Source organism: Chiloscyllium plagiosum, chromosome 27 (genome assembly GCF_004010195.1).
Source record: "Chiloscyllium plagiosum isolate BGI_BamShark_2017 chromosome 27, ASM401019v2, whole genome shotgun sequence".
NCBI lineage: Eukaryota > Metazoa > Chordata > Chondrichthyes > Orectolobiformes > Hemiscylliidae > Chiloscyllium > Chiloscyllium plagiosum.
The window spans coordinates 14,997,482-15,015,244 of NC_057736.1; the positions used below are offsets into that span (position 1 = coordinate 14,997,482).

The window sequence follows — 17,763 nt, forward strand, 5'->3', positions numbered from 1 at the left end:
ACCATAACCTCCCAACTCCTATACTCAATGCTGTGACCAACAAAGAAAAGCATACCAAATGCCTTTTTCACTATCCTATCTATCTTTGACACCACTTCCAAGGAATTATGAATCTGCTTTCCAAGGTCTCTTTGTTCAGCAACACTCCCCAGGACCTTACCATTAAGTGTATAAGTCCTGCCCTGATTTGCATTAGAGACAAAAAAACTGCAGATGCTGGAATCCAAAGTAGACAGGCAGGAGGGTGGAAGAACACGGCAGGCCAGGCAGCATCAGAAGGTGGAGAAGTTGATTGTTCAGGTATAACCCTTCTTCAGGACTCCTGAAACGCTGACTTCTCCACCTCCTGATGCTGCCTGGTCTGCTGTATTCTTCCAGCCTCCTGCCTGTCTGATTTGCATTTGACCTGAGAGAACAGGATGTAGTAGGTTCAGAGGGGGGTTAGGTTGGATTAGGTAAGAAGGACACTGTGGCTCAGAGGGTGGTACAGTGGTTTAGTGGTTAGCACTGCTGTCTCACAGCGCCAGGAACCCAGGTTCGATTCCAGCCTCGGGCGAGTGTCTGTGTGGCGTTTGCACATTCTCCCCGTGCCTGCGTGGGTTTTCTCAGGGTGCTTCAGTTTCCTCCCACAATCTAAAGATGTGCAGATTAAGTGAATTGGCCATGCTAAGTTGCTCACTGTGTTCAGGCATGTTTAGGTTAGGTGCGTTAGTCAGGGGTAAATGTAAAGTAGTAGGGTAGGATAATGGGTATGGGTGGGTTACTCTTTGCAGGGTCAATGTGGACTTGTTAGTCCAAATCCACACTGTAGAGATTCCACAATTCCATGATTAAGATGGTTGATATCCATTCAACAGTTCTTGATGAAGAAGTCAAATGCAGGTAAAGGACCAGAGGGAGAGGTCCAGGCGGATCAGGTGTATTGGAGTTGGTGAAAGGGTTTGTGGAGCAAGCAGAGGACTGCTGCCCAAACAAGTGGGCACACAGGTAAAATTGATGAGTTCAACAAAATGCTATTCTCAAAACGTATTGAGGTGGAGAGTAAGATGATAAAAGTAAGTCCTTTGCTGAGCACAGAATATTCAGCATCTGAGAGGGTATAGTAAATGCATGACAAGATCTGAGATGAGAAGAAGAGATCAAGTAGGATGAAAGGGGAAGGGGAAGGGGGTAAAGAATCTAGAGGTCCTTTAGGACCTGGGAGCTTGCGTTCCTTAATACCTGAAAAAGCTCCTTACTAAAGCTGAATGCGACACAGAATGAAGTGGAACTGGGGAGCGGGACAGCTTTGAAATAATATGAGGCGGTGCTCATTATGATAGAAGTTGGGAGTGCACATGTGGTGGTGCATGGCACTGGGTGTAGATCTCAGGATATGACAAGAACAACTGTCTGAAAATATCTGTACATCTTGGAGATACTGTGATGTTGGGTATATTCGAAAGAACAGTTTCTATCTGTGTCGGGTAGATTTAGATTTATTGTCACATTGATTTAAAAAGACAGTGAAAAGTGTCCTTCTGCATGTTATATGCAAAGTGTCACCATGCTCTGGTGCCATCATGAAATACTGAATATAATGTAGGATTTTACTGCAATAGGGTTCATCTTTCTCTCCTCTTCATGTTCCTTCTCCGCTGCTCCTCCTACATGACATTGATCAGAGTCTCTTAAACGGGCTTCTGGGTATCTTTAATGGGGTCTCCTGTGGATGTGTGGGTTCCATTCCTGCTGATCCCCATCTGACGCTCCTCCAGACGCTGTCGCCTGCCCGCCATCCATCCCTCTTGCCGAATGTTCCTCTCCTCCAGGCACCTGGGCCTAGCTGCGGACATGGAGCCTCAGTCCAACCTGCAACTCCGGGCTGGGGATTCAGTTGAGGACCTGCTCCTCATTTGTTGGGAGATCCTGGGGTGTAGCAGTGTCTGGCTCATCCTGGTATTGCTTCAATGCTGCTGGAGGCCTTCTCCTTTAGCAGCCACTCTCTGTGCTTTAAAGAAAGGAAAATTAAGAAATAAGAAAGAGAAAAAAATAAAAAGAAGAAAAGAAAAAAGGGAAAATAAACAGTTGGGAGCAGACAAGGCCTGAGCTCAGCCCTGCTACTTAGCTACCATCTTGATGCAGATGGATAAGGTGGATCCAGAGACAGTCACGGAGAAAGGTGTGGCTGTGAAAGCAAATTTTGGCAAACACTTCATGAAATGCTAGGAGGAAAATAGAAAGCAATGAAAATGAAAAAGCCAAAGGATTAAAATGGAGATCATATCAGAGAGAAGAGTAGCATCACTTCGAGGTGGGAATAATGATAGAAAGATATCTTTGGGAAAGATATTGTGACTTGTGCAGTACTGGCATTAGTATTCAAAGAAAACAGCCAGTCTGTTGGGATAGACTTCACTTGAACTATGATGGGGCCAGTATGCTGGTCACTCAAAAAGCTAGACCTAAGGAGGGCGCTCTAAACTAAAAGGTTGAGGGGGGTGGTGGTGGGCGTCATGTTCAGGTAAAACGAGATCTAGAAGTCCAAATAGAAAGGCTAAAACACCAAAATAGGACAGCAAATTAGGTAAAGACTAGCACAGTAAGACAGGAATGAATAATAAGTGGTATTGAATTGAACACTGAAATGAAAGCAAAATATTGCATCTGAAATAAAAACCGAAAATGCTGGAGAAACTCAGCAACTTTGGTAGAATCTGTGGAGAGGGAACAAGAACTAATAGTTTGAGACAGATATGACTTTGCTTTCCCCATCTGCTATGGATTCTGTGGCACAAGGTGATGCAATTTGGAAGTTCCTTTTTTGGGTGCAGGGATGTGTAATGGAGGAAAGGGTCAATGTGTCAGGTGTGGTGGCCTGTAAGGGAATGTGGGTGGATTGGTCAAGTCTGGAATTGTAATATGATTAAAGGAAGAGCTTTCATAGTAAGCTCATGGTTTCAATACTGGAGTCCTCACAGTCATCACAGGGCAATCCCCTCATCCTAAGGATTAATCTAGTAAATCTTCACTGTACTTCCCCAGTACAAATATATCTTATCTCACATGTGGAGAACAACACTGCACAAGGTACTCCAGATGTGGTCTCACCAAAACTCGATACAATTGTAACAAGACTTCTTTATTTCTGGATTTCAGTCCCATTGCAATAAAAAAAGTGCCATTTTTCACCTTAATTGCTTGCTGTACATGAATGCTAACTTTTTATGTACCTTGCACCAGCACTTCACTCTATCTCTTCAAATATCAGCACTTGCAAGTTTTAAACCTTTTAAAATTGATGCCTTTTTGTTCAATCTTATGACCGAAATGAACAACTTTCCTTATGTTATATTACATCTACAATCTTGTTGCTTAACCTGTTTATATCCCTTTGCAGCGTTTTTGTATCTTCCCCTCCGCACCAACAGCTTCCTTTTCTATCTAGCTTTTGATTCATCAGCAAAGTTAGATTCATCACTCTGTGTCATTTGATCTGTCATTAATATATTTGTAAATAGCTGGTTTCTAGTTTTCTGTTCTTTTTCTCTTCATCCCCTCTTGAAATATAGTGCAATGTTTGCTAACTTCCACTCTGGTGGGACCATTCTTGAATCTGAGGAATTTTGCAAAATTACAGGTAATATATCCACTGTCTTTGCTGAGATTTATTTTCAAATCCAGAGTGTAGACCTTAGAGTTTCTGGAGATTTGTTGGATTTTGGTCTATTGAGTTTCTCTAATTCTTTGTTTCTGTTGATAATAATTTGCTTAATTTCCTTACTAATTTTAGCCCATAGGTTACCATTCATTTCTGGAGTGCAATTTATGTTTTCTGCTTTAAAGAGAAATGCAAACTATTTATTTAATGCTCCTGGTATTTCCTCATCTTCCATGATAATTTCTCCTGACTCTGTTTCTAAGGGATTTAGTTTAGCTATTCTCTTCCTTTTTATATACTTATAAATGTTCTTAAAATCATTTGTTATATTTCTGGCTAATTACCTTCATACTCTACTTTTTCTCTTTTTATGAACATTTTGGGAGCTCTTTGATTTTTAATATACTCACAATTCTCAGATATTCCTTTTTTGTGAAACGAAACCCTCTTTAGAGCTCTTTTATCACATTAGTGATATCTTTTCCTTTGAGCCAGGAAGCCTGGATTCAAGTTTCATATGCAGCAAAGGTGTGTCAGAACATCTCTGAACAATTTGATTAAAAATACCTATGAACCTCTTTTGAACAGATATAATCCTTTATTCTTTGTTTGAGTTAATGGTTAGATCTTTCTTGCAGAGCTTCATTTTTTAATGGAATATGCTTTAGTTGAACATTTTGAATAATTTAATTGTTTCTCATTCCTCTTTAACAACCATATCTTTATGTCCAAATATCCAATAAATTTAAATCAGTTCTCCTCATATCTATGCAGTTGGCTTTGTTTAAGAAATTTGTGTTTGGAGAGCATCACTTTGAAACTTAACATGGAATTCAGTGCTATCATGATCACTATTTGACAGAAGATCTTTTCTGACAACATTATTGATTTACCCTGTTTCAGTACATAATATTAGATTTGAGGAAGCCTGATCCTTCGTTGGTTCTGCAAAATATTCTTCCAGGAAACTGTCTCAAAATATTTTACAAAATCATCCTAATGAGATCATTGTCCCAGGCTACATAAACATTAAAATTGTTCACAATTATTACATTGGCTTTGTTACAAATTCCAATTCTTTAATCTTTAATGTTCTGTCCTATGTTATAAATAATGTTTGGGGGCCTATAAAGTACTCTGACTAGTGTCTTATATTCCTTGCTATTTCCACTCGGAATGAGTCTACTGCATTTGCCAACCACATTGATAGGGTTGTTGAGAAAGTGTATAGTGTGTTGGCTTTCATTTGCGGGGGGATTGAGTTTAAGAGCTGCGAGGTTATGCTGCAGCTCTATAGTGCCCTGGTTAGACCACACTTGAAATATTGTGTTCAGTTCTGGTCGTTTCATTACAGGGAAAGATGTGGAAGCTTTAGAGAGGGTGCAGAGGAGATTTACCAGGCTATTGCCTGGACTGGAGGGCATGTCTTATAAAAAAAGGTTGAGGGAGCTAGGGCTTTTTGCATTGAGCGAAGAAGGATGAGAAGTGATTTGTTAGAGGTGTACAAAATGTGGAGAGGCATAGATAGAGTGGATAGCCAGAGACTTTTTCCCAAGGCGGAAATGTCTATCATGAGGGGGCATAACTTTAAGGTAGTTGGATGAAGGTTTAGTGGAGATGTCAGAAGTAGGTTCTTTTCACAGAGAGTGGTAGGTGCATGTGTGGAATGCACTGCTAGCAGTGGTAGTGGATTCAGAAGCATTAGGGACATTTAAGCGACCCTTGGATAGGCACATGGAAGATAATACAATGAAGGGTATGTAAGTTAGTCTGATCTTAGGGTCGGATAAAAGGCTGACACAACATCAGGGGCCAAAGGTCGTTTACTGTGCTGTACTGTTCTGTGTTCTATGTTGTAAGGCCAGATCATTTTTAACTAATGCCTTTATTATTCTTTGCTATCAGGGTTATTCCTCCTCCTTTGCTATTCTGTATGCCTGTTAAATACTGTGTACTCTGAAATATTTATTTCCCATCTTTGCAACTATGTCTCTATAATGCAATTAAATACATATCTTTTACCTGTATTTATGTCAGTACTTTATCTTATTGCAGATGTTTCATGCATTCAAAAACTTTCATAAGACCATAAAATATAGAAGCAGAATTAGGCCATTCAGCCCTATTGAACTACTCCAGCATTCGATCGTGGCTGATATGTCTCTCAACTCCATTTTCCTGCCTTCTCCCTGTAACCCTTGATCCCTTTATTAATCAAAACCTATCTATTCTGGTCTTAAATACACTTGGCCTCCACAGCCCTCTGCGACAATGAGTTCACAGATTAACCACTGTCTACCTGAAGAAATTCCTCTCCATTTCAGTTCTAAATCTCAGTTCCCCTTCACTCTGAAGCTGGGCCCTCAGGTCCTAGTCTCTCCTATTACTGGAAACATCTTCTCCATATCCATTCTATTCAGGCCTCGTGGTATTCTCTAGGTGTCAACCAAATCGACCGTCATCCTTCTGAACTTTGAGTACAGACCCAGAGTCCTCAACCACTTCTCATATGACAAGCCCTTCAACCCCGGGATCATTCTTGTAAACATTCTGTGGACTAATCCTCAACCAAAAACTGTTAGCACATCCTTTCTCAGATTCGGAGCCTAAACCTAATCCTAATATTGCTTTCATTTCTTCCCTCTATTTTCTGCAATGAATGTTGATTGTTTTATCATTTTTATTGAACCTGTTATTCCTTCCTGTCGTACTGTGCTCAGCTTTACTCATTTTGTGGTTCTGTTTGGTGATTTGGCCTTTCTCTTTAGATTTCTGAATTTCACTGCACTCAATGTGGCCCCTCCCACTTTTGTTTAGAGTGCCTTCCATAGATCTAGCTTTATGATTGCACAGCATCATGGTTCAACTGGAGCATATCCCAACAGAAGGGCTGTTTTCCTTGAATACTGATGCCAATACTGCATGAGACACAATATCTTTCTGAGATATTCCAGTGACTAGACTGTCATTATTCGAGGGTAGACCCTGCAGGGACCCTATTGTAACAGGTTTTGAAAGATTTGTCATGGAAATCAAAATTTCAAAATGCATTGAAAATTGACACTGGGCAATTCTTCCATGTGTGGAACTCACTGAAAGTCTCAATTTGAACCAGAGAATTCGGAGGGATCCAATGAAATTCAGTAAAATAGTTACTCAAGAAGAGTTAGATGACTGAATATTATGTGTAACTCTTGAATAACTATTGGGTTGATCCTATTCTTACTTCAAACACTCCCAAATCCATTTCCCCAGAACACTTGCACCCTCTTGACCCTCACCCACAAACATCATACTCATCCCTCCCTGGGTTAACGTCTGACTGCTCCCACTAAAATCTGGGCCTGACACAACACTGCTACTGGATCCTGCTGACCCAACTCAACCACGCTGCTGCCATTTCCAACCACCCCCATCTCACCTCCACCACTGGACCAGGTCTTACCCAACTATCTAGCCACTTACCTGACATGTTTGCCACTTGCATCTTGGCACTCTACCCACTTTTTACTTGGCATTCTACCCATCCTACACCCTACCCCCTGCCCAACTGATACCATACTCACCTGACACCACCTTACATGGCACCTAATCCCTACCCTGCTGGCATCCTTCCCAGGAGGCAACTTTCCCACTACTTATCCAGCGTACTACCTCTGGCACCCTACCCACCAAGCATCCTGATACTCTAACCAAGCATCCTGATACTCTATCCTGAACCATGTAATACCCAAACCTCACGGCACCCCAATACCCTTTCGTATTTACTGTTTGACAGCAGCTGTCAAAGTGGCTGTCAGGACCTTTAAAGTTCAGAATACAGCAAGTGACGGCTGTGAAAATGCATGTGGCTTTTCTTCCTCTCAACTGTTCTACACTATAAAAGAACTGTCAGAATGGAATTACAGCCTCACATTTCTGAAGGAGTTTTGATCTGAACCTCTTCTTAGAAAAGCAGAACTCCGTTCTTTCATAAAAATGAAATGCTAGAGTGGGAATCTGTGCAAGATTTCCATTCCTCAGAAAGTCTGAACCTTATACCTGCACTATTCTTTGTGATTCAAATTCTCTAATCTACTTGACTCTAAGTCACTTGATGTGGCACAGATAATGATCCAGAGATGATAACTGTTGATGTTCTGCAATTTAATTGCATGCAACTCCTCAAAGTCTTTTAACAAGCCACCATTCTGTTTTCTGCATATGCCATTGATTCCCACATGGACTATTCAACTAGAACTGCTAACCCTGGGGGTCTTCTGAGCTGAAGGCTCTGGGGTAACTTGAAAGTGCTTCTCCTTCTGGGTGCACAATGACATCTCTCTGCCTGCTGAGAAAGAAGTGCTCATGGAGCGAGGTCCAGGTGTCTTGTTCCCCTCTTTGTCTAGCCACAGCTGCAATGAGACCATAGATATAGCAGTAGTGCGGGAAAAAACTGGATATAGATTGAATGCTTGACCTGGTTGTCCATGGTAGTTGCCACCCCTCCACAGATGAAGCCATGCACTCAAATACCTGAGACATGGCAGAAATTTGTGTGAATGTCTCCATACCCCATGTAAATAAGCACGTAATCCGTGGAATCTTTGCTATACAGGTTGTTCTGTTACAACGCATGTTTTGTCAATGCAAATTCGCTATAATACAATTGATGAATTGGGGGTGCTGTTTTTACAGTGCAAACTTTGAAAATGTGTTTGGCTTTAATGCGATTACACGCCAACACTTTAAGCATTGTTTGTAAAGCACGATTTTTCAATAATGCGGGGTTGCACAAGAACGCAACTATTGCCTTATAGAAGAACTGACTGTATTTTCCCTAAGCCTTTGCTGCATGTTTACCATAGTTTTGCAGAATCCAGAGTCCAGTCATCAGCATGGGACTGAGGAGATGTCTGATCCCCAGTAGACTTTCAATCATTTGGGGTTACAGCTCCCTCAGTTTTGGGACACATTTAGTGTGCTCACTAGATTGTGTTTCTGAATCTTTATGCAACCCGCTGAAGGCTATGTGGGTATACCTGGCATTCCTGGAGTTGATGATGCAAATGATTGTATATTCTGGGTCACTGCCTTATTCATCCCCAGAGGTCCCTATAATCTCACACACTCTGCATTAAACATAAGTGTAATTTAGCTCAACTTTAAAGCACAGTTGTATTTTCCACATCTTAATGGAAAAATACTCAGACATGGAGTCTTGCAGATCTTTTGTGGATTTCATCCGCTCAGCAAAATTTACTTTTTGGTCCAGGCCAAATGAAGAAATTTCAGGCAGACTTTAAATCTTAATTGCTATCTAACAATGAAAACTACACACATGGTGTTAAGTATTATTGGCATTAAGCATGACAGTCTAACCCTCAGGGTGCCACTTCTGGGTCTCAATTGAAGAGTAATCATTTAGATAAAATGTTATAGGGTACCCAAATGCAAGAAGGCTATCGAAGTTTATGCTGTGATCCCTATGTACAGGATCAGTTTAGCAACCTTCACTTCAGTACACTATTTTCAGATATACAACTGATGCCAATAATTTTCATTTGAAATGTCAAAAAATAATAACTACATTAAGATGCCATTTAGTTCCTAAGGCTAGCTGCCAAATACTCAATACATACTCAGAATTTTGGTTTGAAACCGGTGCTACAACAATTGAGTTTAATTGCTAAGTATAATTAAATTTTTTAGCAAGTTGGAAATAGAATACTTTTTTTCCCAGTTTCTGCTCAAAATGAAATTTGTGAAATTGTTACTTTTCCTGATAGTAGATGTGCCTCCTTATAGCAATTGTTCAGTGGCCTTAAGGTGAGGGGCTTGTGATATATTTTTAGATGAATGCCTTGTACTAAATGACATAAGGGTCCAAAAATATATTTATCATGGTAGAAGGCATGCTCTGTGTGCAAGACGAATGAGACAATTTCTTGGAATCTTGTAATAAGTTTAGTATCACAATTGGTAAAGATTACTTTTTTGTAATATCGGAGTTGTAGCATCTTCGCTGTCTTTGTCCCATAATGTTCAGTAATGCGCACCACCCATGTCAAACCTTTCTTATTATGCAGCTGTGATTAGATGCCCTTGCATGTCAGTAGGGCAGAGGACAAATGCACAGGGATCTGTTCAATAATCTCAACTGTCAGGACTGTACTTTCTGGGATATAATGCAGAGTTGCCATTACAGAATATTGATTTGGCAATATTGATCACAGCTGCAAATTTTGAAATTCAGCCATTATGCCATGTGCAATATGTTTCTCAATTGTCTTTAACATTAAAATAATTCCCATTATTTCTATCATGAGAAGCAGTAATGCTACCAACAATATTTCACTCTGATATAATCTTCATATTTACTCCAAGGCACAGCAGCTGTTACTTTTTCAGATTGTTCAAGTGAACATGAACATTTTATCAGCCAAATCTAGAAACTGTTAAGTGAAATGTCATCCCCACTACTATAGTTTTATTACAATCTTAGTTGACAGAATTTCTCATCTCAAAAGAATAATGTATCTCCTTAAGATACTATGTAGCAGAGTCTTCGATTATTCTTTGGGTGCACCTGAGACTTCTTGAATGTGTCCTGCTCTCTCCTGTACGCTGTTAGTCAAATTCGAGAATATACTTGGATGAAACTATGCAGTTGATAAAATGGAGGAGGAACGAGTGTGAATAAGATTGACCTTTACCCAGGTTGCACAATGAACAGGGGTGTTTTTTTATATATATAAGTTAACATTAAGATAAAGCCAATGTTTGCACAGAGATTACACTTTACTTTATGTATAAGGAGCAATAAACTCTACTCTTTTGAGGGATTGGTTATAATAATGCAACCCTTTTAGCATTTTCTTTAACATATTCCTTGATCTGTGCAGTTTGCCTTATTGTCTGATGTTGTAAAAGAATCTGAGTTGGAGTTGACAATCAGATATAACAGGAGCTTCCATATAATATTAGTTAGTATGTCTGTGACTCATTTCTGTTTTTGGAGGCAGATATATGGGAAACACTACAAGACTATTCATTGAACTTGTGGTAGATCATTAATACAGAAGCAAAATACCAAAGGTGGAAATGTAAGACAAAGGCACAAAAGACTGGACATTTTCAGCATCTGTGGAAACTAATGTATAGGTAACGTGCTGGATTTTCTTTCCTGAATTTCAATTCCACCATTAGGATTAAATGTATCATGATATGTGGTGCTGTAGTGAAAAAGGTCACCATCTTACTCTCTGTTCATTTAGTTAGTATTCTGTCAGCCATCTGATATGTCAGTCTCCTAGCCAGAGATTCAATCAACTATGACTATAATATAACTGTAATTGTAGTAAGCAGAGCACCGAGTGTTATATGTAAGCCTAGGATGTTATTTAGTGCATAGTTAGTTGTTAGTAAATTTCCAGATATTTAACACCATATGAATCTGACTTATTGTGGTATATGCTACGTGGTCTAACAAAGAAAACAATGAAGCACACCATGGTAGCAGTGGTGGAAGCAAATGGTTCCTTGACAGTGATAGCAAGTTGCTACCAAACACTAAAAGATTTCATGACTAGGAGAAAGTGAGGACTGCAGATGCTGGAGAGTCAGAATCGAAAAGTGTGGCTTTGGAAAAGCTCAATATCGCCTTGTCAAACAAGGAAGGATAAAGGACTTATGCCCGAAATGATGGATATTCTGCTCCTCAGATGCTGCCTGACTTGCTGTGCTTTTCCAGCACCATAATTTTCGACTAAAAGATTTCAACCAAGGCAGTTGTGAAAAGCTAATTTCCTGACAGTCACCTGTTTGAATTCAGAACTGAAGTTAACGACCAAGACTGATGGATGCTGGAAATCAGAAACATAAAACCAAAATTGCTTGCAAAACTCAGCTAGTCTAGCAGCATTTGTGGAGGGAAAGCAGAGTTGACGTTTCGGGTCCAGTAACCCTTCTTCAAAATAGATTGCAGAACAGTGAAAGACTGTTAAACAACTTACTGTTTCAGTGAATGAAGGTTTGAGAAGAATCGAGTCCTGCAGCATTTTGAATGATGACAACAAAGATCTGGACAAGAGATTCTGACAGGATTTTCCAAGAGCTAGCAGATCAACTTAATGTCAGAGTCAACTTCAGAGTACATAGGCTTGAATTCATGTCTTACCACCAGCAAATCAGATGTAAGTATCAAATGATTTATTGTCATTGATGCACTACTAGAGGTCACAAGTTTGAAACAGGAAAACAACATTTGTAAGTATTTGATTTCGCATCAACTGTTGCAGTTATCGAGAAGAATTGAAAATGTCCTATTCTTACACTAGATGTGGATTGTCTCATCCACCAGGTTAGTGTTCAGTCTTTTGTAACAAGTGCAAGCTATGTTTGACAAGGTGATATTGTGTTAAATGTGCAACAAATCAAATGCTCAGTAAAACCCAATGTAATTCCCCATTGTAGCAAATGACAAAGAGCCAACCAAGGAATAATGTCAAACACGTTTCCAAATTCCCATATGTGGCAAGCCAATGAAATCTGTAGGTAAATGCAACTTTACAGCTTGCAAATTCCACTCAGACAATACATTTCGTCACATTGACACGCCACATGTTTGCCATTCGAAAAGCTGAAGCCTCTACCTCCATTCAAGATGACAGCATGCATTGCTAGTGGACGCAGATAAAAATGCAAATATTGTCCCTTTACACATCTTACATGAGATGTACTCAGAAAACTGACGCAATCTGTTGCAGTCCTCAGATGATAAGCTGCATTGGCATTATCAAACTCAAATATCAATGCTGCTCTTTGTGATGGACACCTGTGAGTTTTTACATTGCTGATACATAGGGCCTTTTTATCAGTGGTCTACTAGTATGCATGGATCTATGCATAATCACAATCCACGATGTAATGAATTTGTCAATTACAGTATAAATACTGAAGATTCTAGGTCATAACATTGAATGTATCCATGATCTGAGAAACCTTTGCCCAAATTGATTTGATTCTATTGCTAGCTATAAAGGCAATGAAGTATTACAGTAACATACCAAGTCTCCTTTGATAGCACCTTCCAGACTCATTAGCTCTACCACCTAGAAAGACAAAAACAACAAATGCATTGGAGTGTCACCATCTCCAAGTTACCCTTAAGTCATGTGCCTTCTTAACTTGGAACTATATCATCATTTCTTCACTGTAGTGGGTTAAAATCCTGGAACTCCCTTCCTAATTCTAATGTTGATAACCCTACACCACAATGACTGCAGCAATTCAAAAAGACAGATTACCACACCACTGCACAATTTTGATCTCATTCTCTGAGGAAGAATGTTCTAGCTATTGAGGATTGCAAAGAACGTACACGAGACTGATTCCTGGGATGGTTAGACTGATGTATGAGGAGAGATTGGATCAGTTAGGACTATTTTCACCAGAATCTCCTAGAAAGCTATACAATTCTAACAGGATTACAAAGTTAAAAATCACACAACACCAGGTTATAGTCCAACAGGTTTAATTGGAAGCACACTAGCTTTCGGAGCGACGCTCGCAATCACCTGATGAAAGAGCGTTGCTCCGAAAGCTAGTGTGCTTCCAATTAAACCTGTTGGACTATAACCTGGTGTTGTGTGATTTTTAACTTTGTGCACCCCAGTTCCTAGTTCTCCTTTAGAAGGTAGTGGTGAGTTACCTTCTTGAAACTATGCAATCCACATGCTGTAGGTTGACCCACAATGCCCATAGGGAGGGAATTCCACTGATCCAGTGACAGAAAAGGAGCTGTGACATATTTTCAAGTCAGTATAATGTTTGACTTGGAGGGAAACTTGCAGTGGTGCTTGAAAAATTAACTCTGTTGCTGTCTCCGCACAAGCTGCCAGACTTGCTGAGTTTCTCTAGCATTTGTTTCTTTCAGATTTCCAGCATCTGCAATATTTTGGCTTTATATTCTCCTGAATGTGAGACTAGGTCTCTGGAATACTAGTCCAGTGACATTGCCACTCTGCCACCATTATTCATAAACATTTAGCTCTGCTTAAATGTTATAGGATCTGATTGATTTTGTGCAATAATGTGTAGTTTAACCAATAATAACTATTGTACTTCATGTGTGGGCCAAGCCATCTTAAAAACTGCAGTGCCTTGTGTCTTGGGACATTTTGTTGCATGTTTATTTTTAAGCTTGTGGTATTTTATAGGATTAGCACTTGGGGCTCAGTGCTTTCTGTCATCATTTAGGCTAATTTTCCAACGGGTAAAATGGTCTGTCAAATTCCTGCAATAAATTATGAATGCCATCCTTCTCTCTGGGTTTTGCTGTGGCTCCTCGATTGAGATCATGAACCTGCTGCTCTGCAGCTGAAACTGCAGTTAACTTATTATTTCCATATGCTTACAATTTGTACATTGTACACCAATTGAATTTGAATGTTTCCTGCAGAACCATACTTAGTGAATTACTTAATAGATGTATATTATTATGAACTTGAATGTGTGTACTGGACCTTTAAGAGACAGTGAAAGCTGAAAAGCTGGCAAACACCTGTCATGTGATTGATTGCAGGCACAAAATGTACTGGACAATTTGAAGATGTAACATTTGAGCTGTAACTCAAATACTGAGTTGTTTTTGCAACAACTTAAGTTTAGCCAATCAATTTAAATTATACCCCAAGATACTAAAACCCAATCGAATTTGAATTTTACTGTTTTGACAACATCAAACTAATGAGCCTATCCGCTGTTTTGGGGCATAAAAGGTAGGCATTTTGGATAGTTAGCCAGAAAAAGAGCACTTTCTGCCATTGAATGACTGCTATTCAAAACACTCTCTCTAAAAGGTCCTTTTTTTTCCATATGAAAAAAATTGTGCAGCAGAAGACCAAAGATGTCCCAGGAAGGTCTACAGAAGAGGATTGACACAGCTGGCTGGTTTTGAAAATTGATTTGCTGTAAATTTAATAGGGGATTTATCGAATCAGTATATTATCATAGAGTGGGAGGTAGATAACACATTTTTTAAGAGAAAGGAAGATAAGCATTGTGAATAGTTGTTTAATGTTCACTTTTGGAGTTAAAGAATAAAATTGTTATTTTTTTCTTTAAATAGTGAAACTTGTCACTTATACTTTAACAGATTACAAGGCAAGGTGAGCTTTTCTGTGTGTTTGGTTTAATTAGCAAAAGGGTTTATCCTGTATCGTAACAATATGTGTGGGGCAGAGGATAACAAGTTGCACTGAATCATTATGAACTTTGAATCTGCATTTGGAATATATTTTTTGGGATATATTTGACAATGAGATCAATTTTTCTACCTGAAGCCACAAACTTTCCTCTTTGAATTCAAATAACAACTTCTCTTTGCACTTCCATCCTTCCTAAAGTGCCACCACCACACACAACCCCTGCCATCCACTGCTCCCAACGCAGTAGATCCAACTAATAAAATAATGTTTTGTCATCTTGGGCAAGAAGCAGAGTTAGAGAGAGACAGAGTGGACTCCAAAGTCCTGACCACCAGTGAAGAGGTTCAGGATTGGCGTTATGCTAAGGAATTGTTCGACATACCCCAACTTCGTATTCTTTTCTGGTGGCACAAGCTCTGAGCTGGCCTCAGCAGAATTCTTATGAAAATTAGGATTGGAAGCTATGTTGACATTTCCACCCAAGTTTTTCTCCTTTCCCTGCCTACTTTGTGGTCAGGTTTGTTTGGAGGAGGTGGGGAAGAGTGGGTTTGTGTCTGATCTCTACTTCCAACACACGCATGCACAGACACACACACACACACACACATTCATCTGCTGCCATACACACCCGGCTTATCTTTATACTGCATGCTTTCTTTCACTGCCTTCACACGTGTGCGCACATACGCGCACACTCTCACACTCTCTCTTTCTATGTCTTCCATTGTCTTCCAAACACTCTTTCATTGACTGCCCCCACTGTCTCACTGTCACACGCATGCTTGTTAGGCCTATCTTAAATGTAGTCTTGCTGGGTTTTGGCACCTGTTCACCAAGGGATCTCCTTTTCTTACAATCTGCTCCCAGCCTCAACCTTAGCAGCACGCACCACCGATCAAGCATCCTGTCCTTTGTAGCAACTGTTTGAAGCAGAGTTGTTTTGGCCTAGAGCTTTGTTTTGCCATCCCCTTCCCCAAGCCATAACTTCTCCCAAGTTGGAGTTCTCCTTTCAGTAAGAGGTTCCAGTGCTCTGAAAGTTCATAATGATTGTCTACACATAGCTTTCCACTGTTTCCTGTTTATCCAGACAGATGTTTTTACCACCCACATTCACAGCAAATGTAGAGAATAAACAAGCTCTGCTGAGCAGTTCCATAGCATTTTTCAAAAATCAAGGTAAATTTTTATGTTGTGGCTTTTGTAATTTGGATGAGGGCCCTTCTGTGAGCCATGTGAAAAATGTCAACTGGCTGCATAGTAATCCACAGACTCACCATTGGACAAGTCTCTGCTAGCATTAGTTAACCTAAGTACTACTCAGTAATAAACTCAAATTAGGAGAAATGAGGAACTTCAAACCTATTTCTATTGCCGCAAAAGTAAAAACAGAATTGTTGATTCTGTGGACTGAAACAAAAATTGTTAAAGCACTGTGGTATTTGTGGAGAGTAAACGTGAGGATATTATACTCTACTCAGCTGAAGAAGAATATGGCTGTTCATGTGTGGATGGGAGACTCAATGGCCAACCAACTCAGTAGGCTTCATTGTATTGTACTGCACAGCTCTCCCATCAGGGCCACATCATTCTAATTCCACATAATTTTTTAAATCACTCTTAGACAACTAATTCTCAGTCTTATTTAGGTAACAGCAGCACCCAGAAAATCTCCACAAAGAGGACAGCACCAAATTTCTTAACTCACTCACTGACCAGACAGCCTCTGATCCCTCAGAAGATGTATGGCAAGATTTTCACCTGCACCAGTTCAAAGATTTTCAAACTCAATGGGTGGTTTATGCAGCCTGAACCTTGGAGCACAATCTGGTGAGCACATCACTGACACATCCACAGTTACTCAACCTCAGGCAGAAGACAAACCTGTGTTCTCAGCTATTACTGTGTTGCTCAAATATACAGAGAGGCACAGGAGTAGCCGGCAGATTTGTCAGAGGCACATGAATACGCAGGATTGAAGGATAAAGGAGTTCACCAATGTATCATCACTGACAAGGTGAGAAGGAAACAAGGGACCATGACATACAGCTGCTCTTCCTCTCATGAAGACAGTGTAATGCTAGCAGCACTCGTATGGAGGAAGAGTAACACACAGGAATCCCAGAAGCTTCTTCTCAGGACATTTCCAGAGGTGTCTGGCCTCTCCACGTCCCCCAGCCTATGATCCTAAAGCCTGCAAAGTTAAAGCCAAAGAGGGCACCTGGGCAGGGAACTCTCAGTAGACTTAAGCCCTCTCACTCCAGCCATCAGAGGATGACAGTCCTAGTGTTCAAATCCCAATGGTCACTCAACAAACATTTTTCAATCCAATTGTGGCATTTGGATTGTACTTAGAAATAGTGGGAGATAGAGGAAGAAAAAGACAGAAGGCATATAGGTGGCACAGGTGAAACATAATTCTTAAACAAGCTTTCACTACTATAAATATAATTTCACTTGCACAATTAAAATTTCTGCTCTAGTAAAATATCTGGTGTCGGACCTAGTTAAGTCACACCCGTGTGAGAGATGAGCAGCCTCTTCAAATATTTTGAAGAGGAAAAAAGTTGTAATGTCCAAGCATCACTCATTTCTCCCAAGGATACATTTCCTTGAACTATTCCGCACCGCCCGTTTCTACCTCCGACCCAACCCCGCACCGCCCGTTTCTACCTCCGACCCAACCCCGCACCGCCCGTTTCGACCTCCGACCCAAAATCCACAAACCTGACTGCCCCGGCCGACCCATTGTCTCAGCCTGCTCCTGCCCCACCGAACTCATCTCTGCATATCTCGACACGGTCCTGTTCCACTTAGTCCAAGAACTCCCCACCTATGTTCGGGACACCACCCACGCCCTCCACCTCCATGATTTTCCCTTCCCCGGTCCCCAACGCCTTATCTTCACCATGGACATCCAGTCCCTGTACACCTCCA

The 17,763-nt window shown here is 40.4% G+C and overlaps 1 protein-coding gene across 5 annotated transcripts in view; it reads left to right on the forward strand.

Moving 5' to 3' along the window:
- The window catches only part of LOC122563584 (ribosomal protein S6 kinase 2 alpha-like), a 214,021-nt gene that overhangs the window by 30,904 nt on the left and 165,354 nt on the right, over positions 1-17,763 (forward strand). Inside the window, exon 1 of one of the 5 annotated variants that reach the window (XM_043717495.1) lies at positions 11,643-11,814. The exons of the other annotated variants lie outside the window; for them this stretch is intronic. Coding sequence (XP_043573430.1) covers positions 11,752-11,814 — 63 coding nt within the window. The 5' untranslated portion in view covers positions 11,643-11,751. Of the gene's footprint in view, positions 1-11,642; positions 11,815-17,763 lie in introns of those variants that run through there. 5 annotated transcript variants of the gene reach the window in all.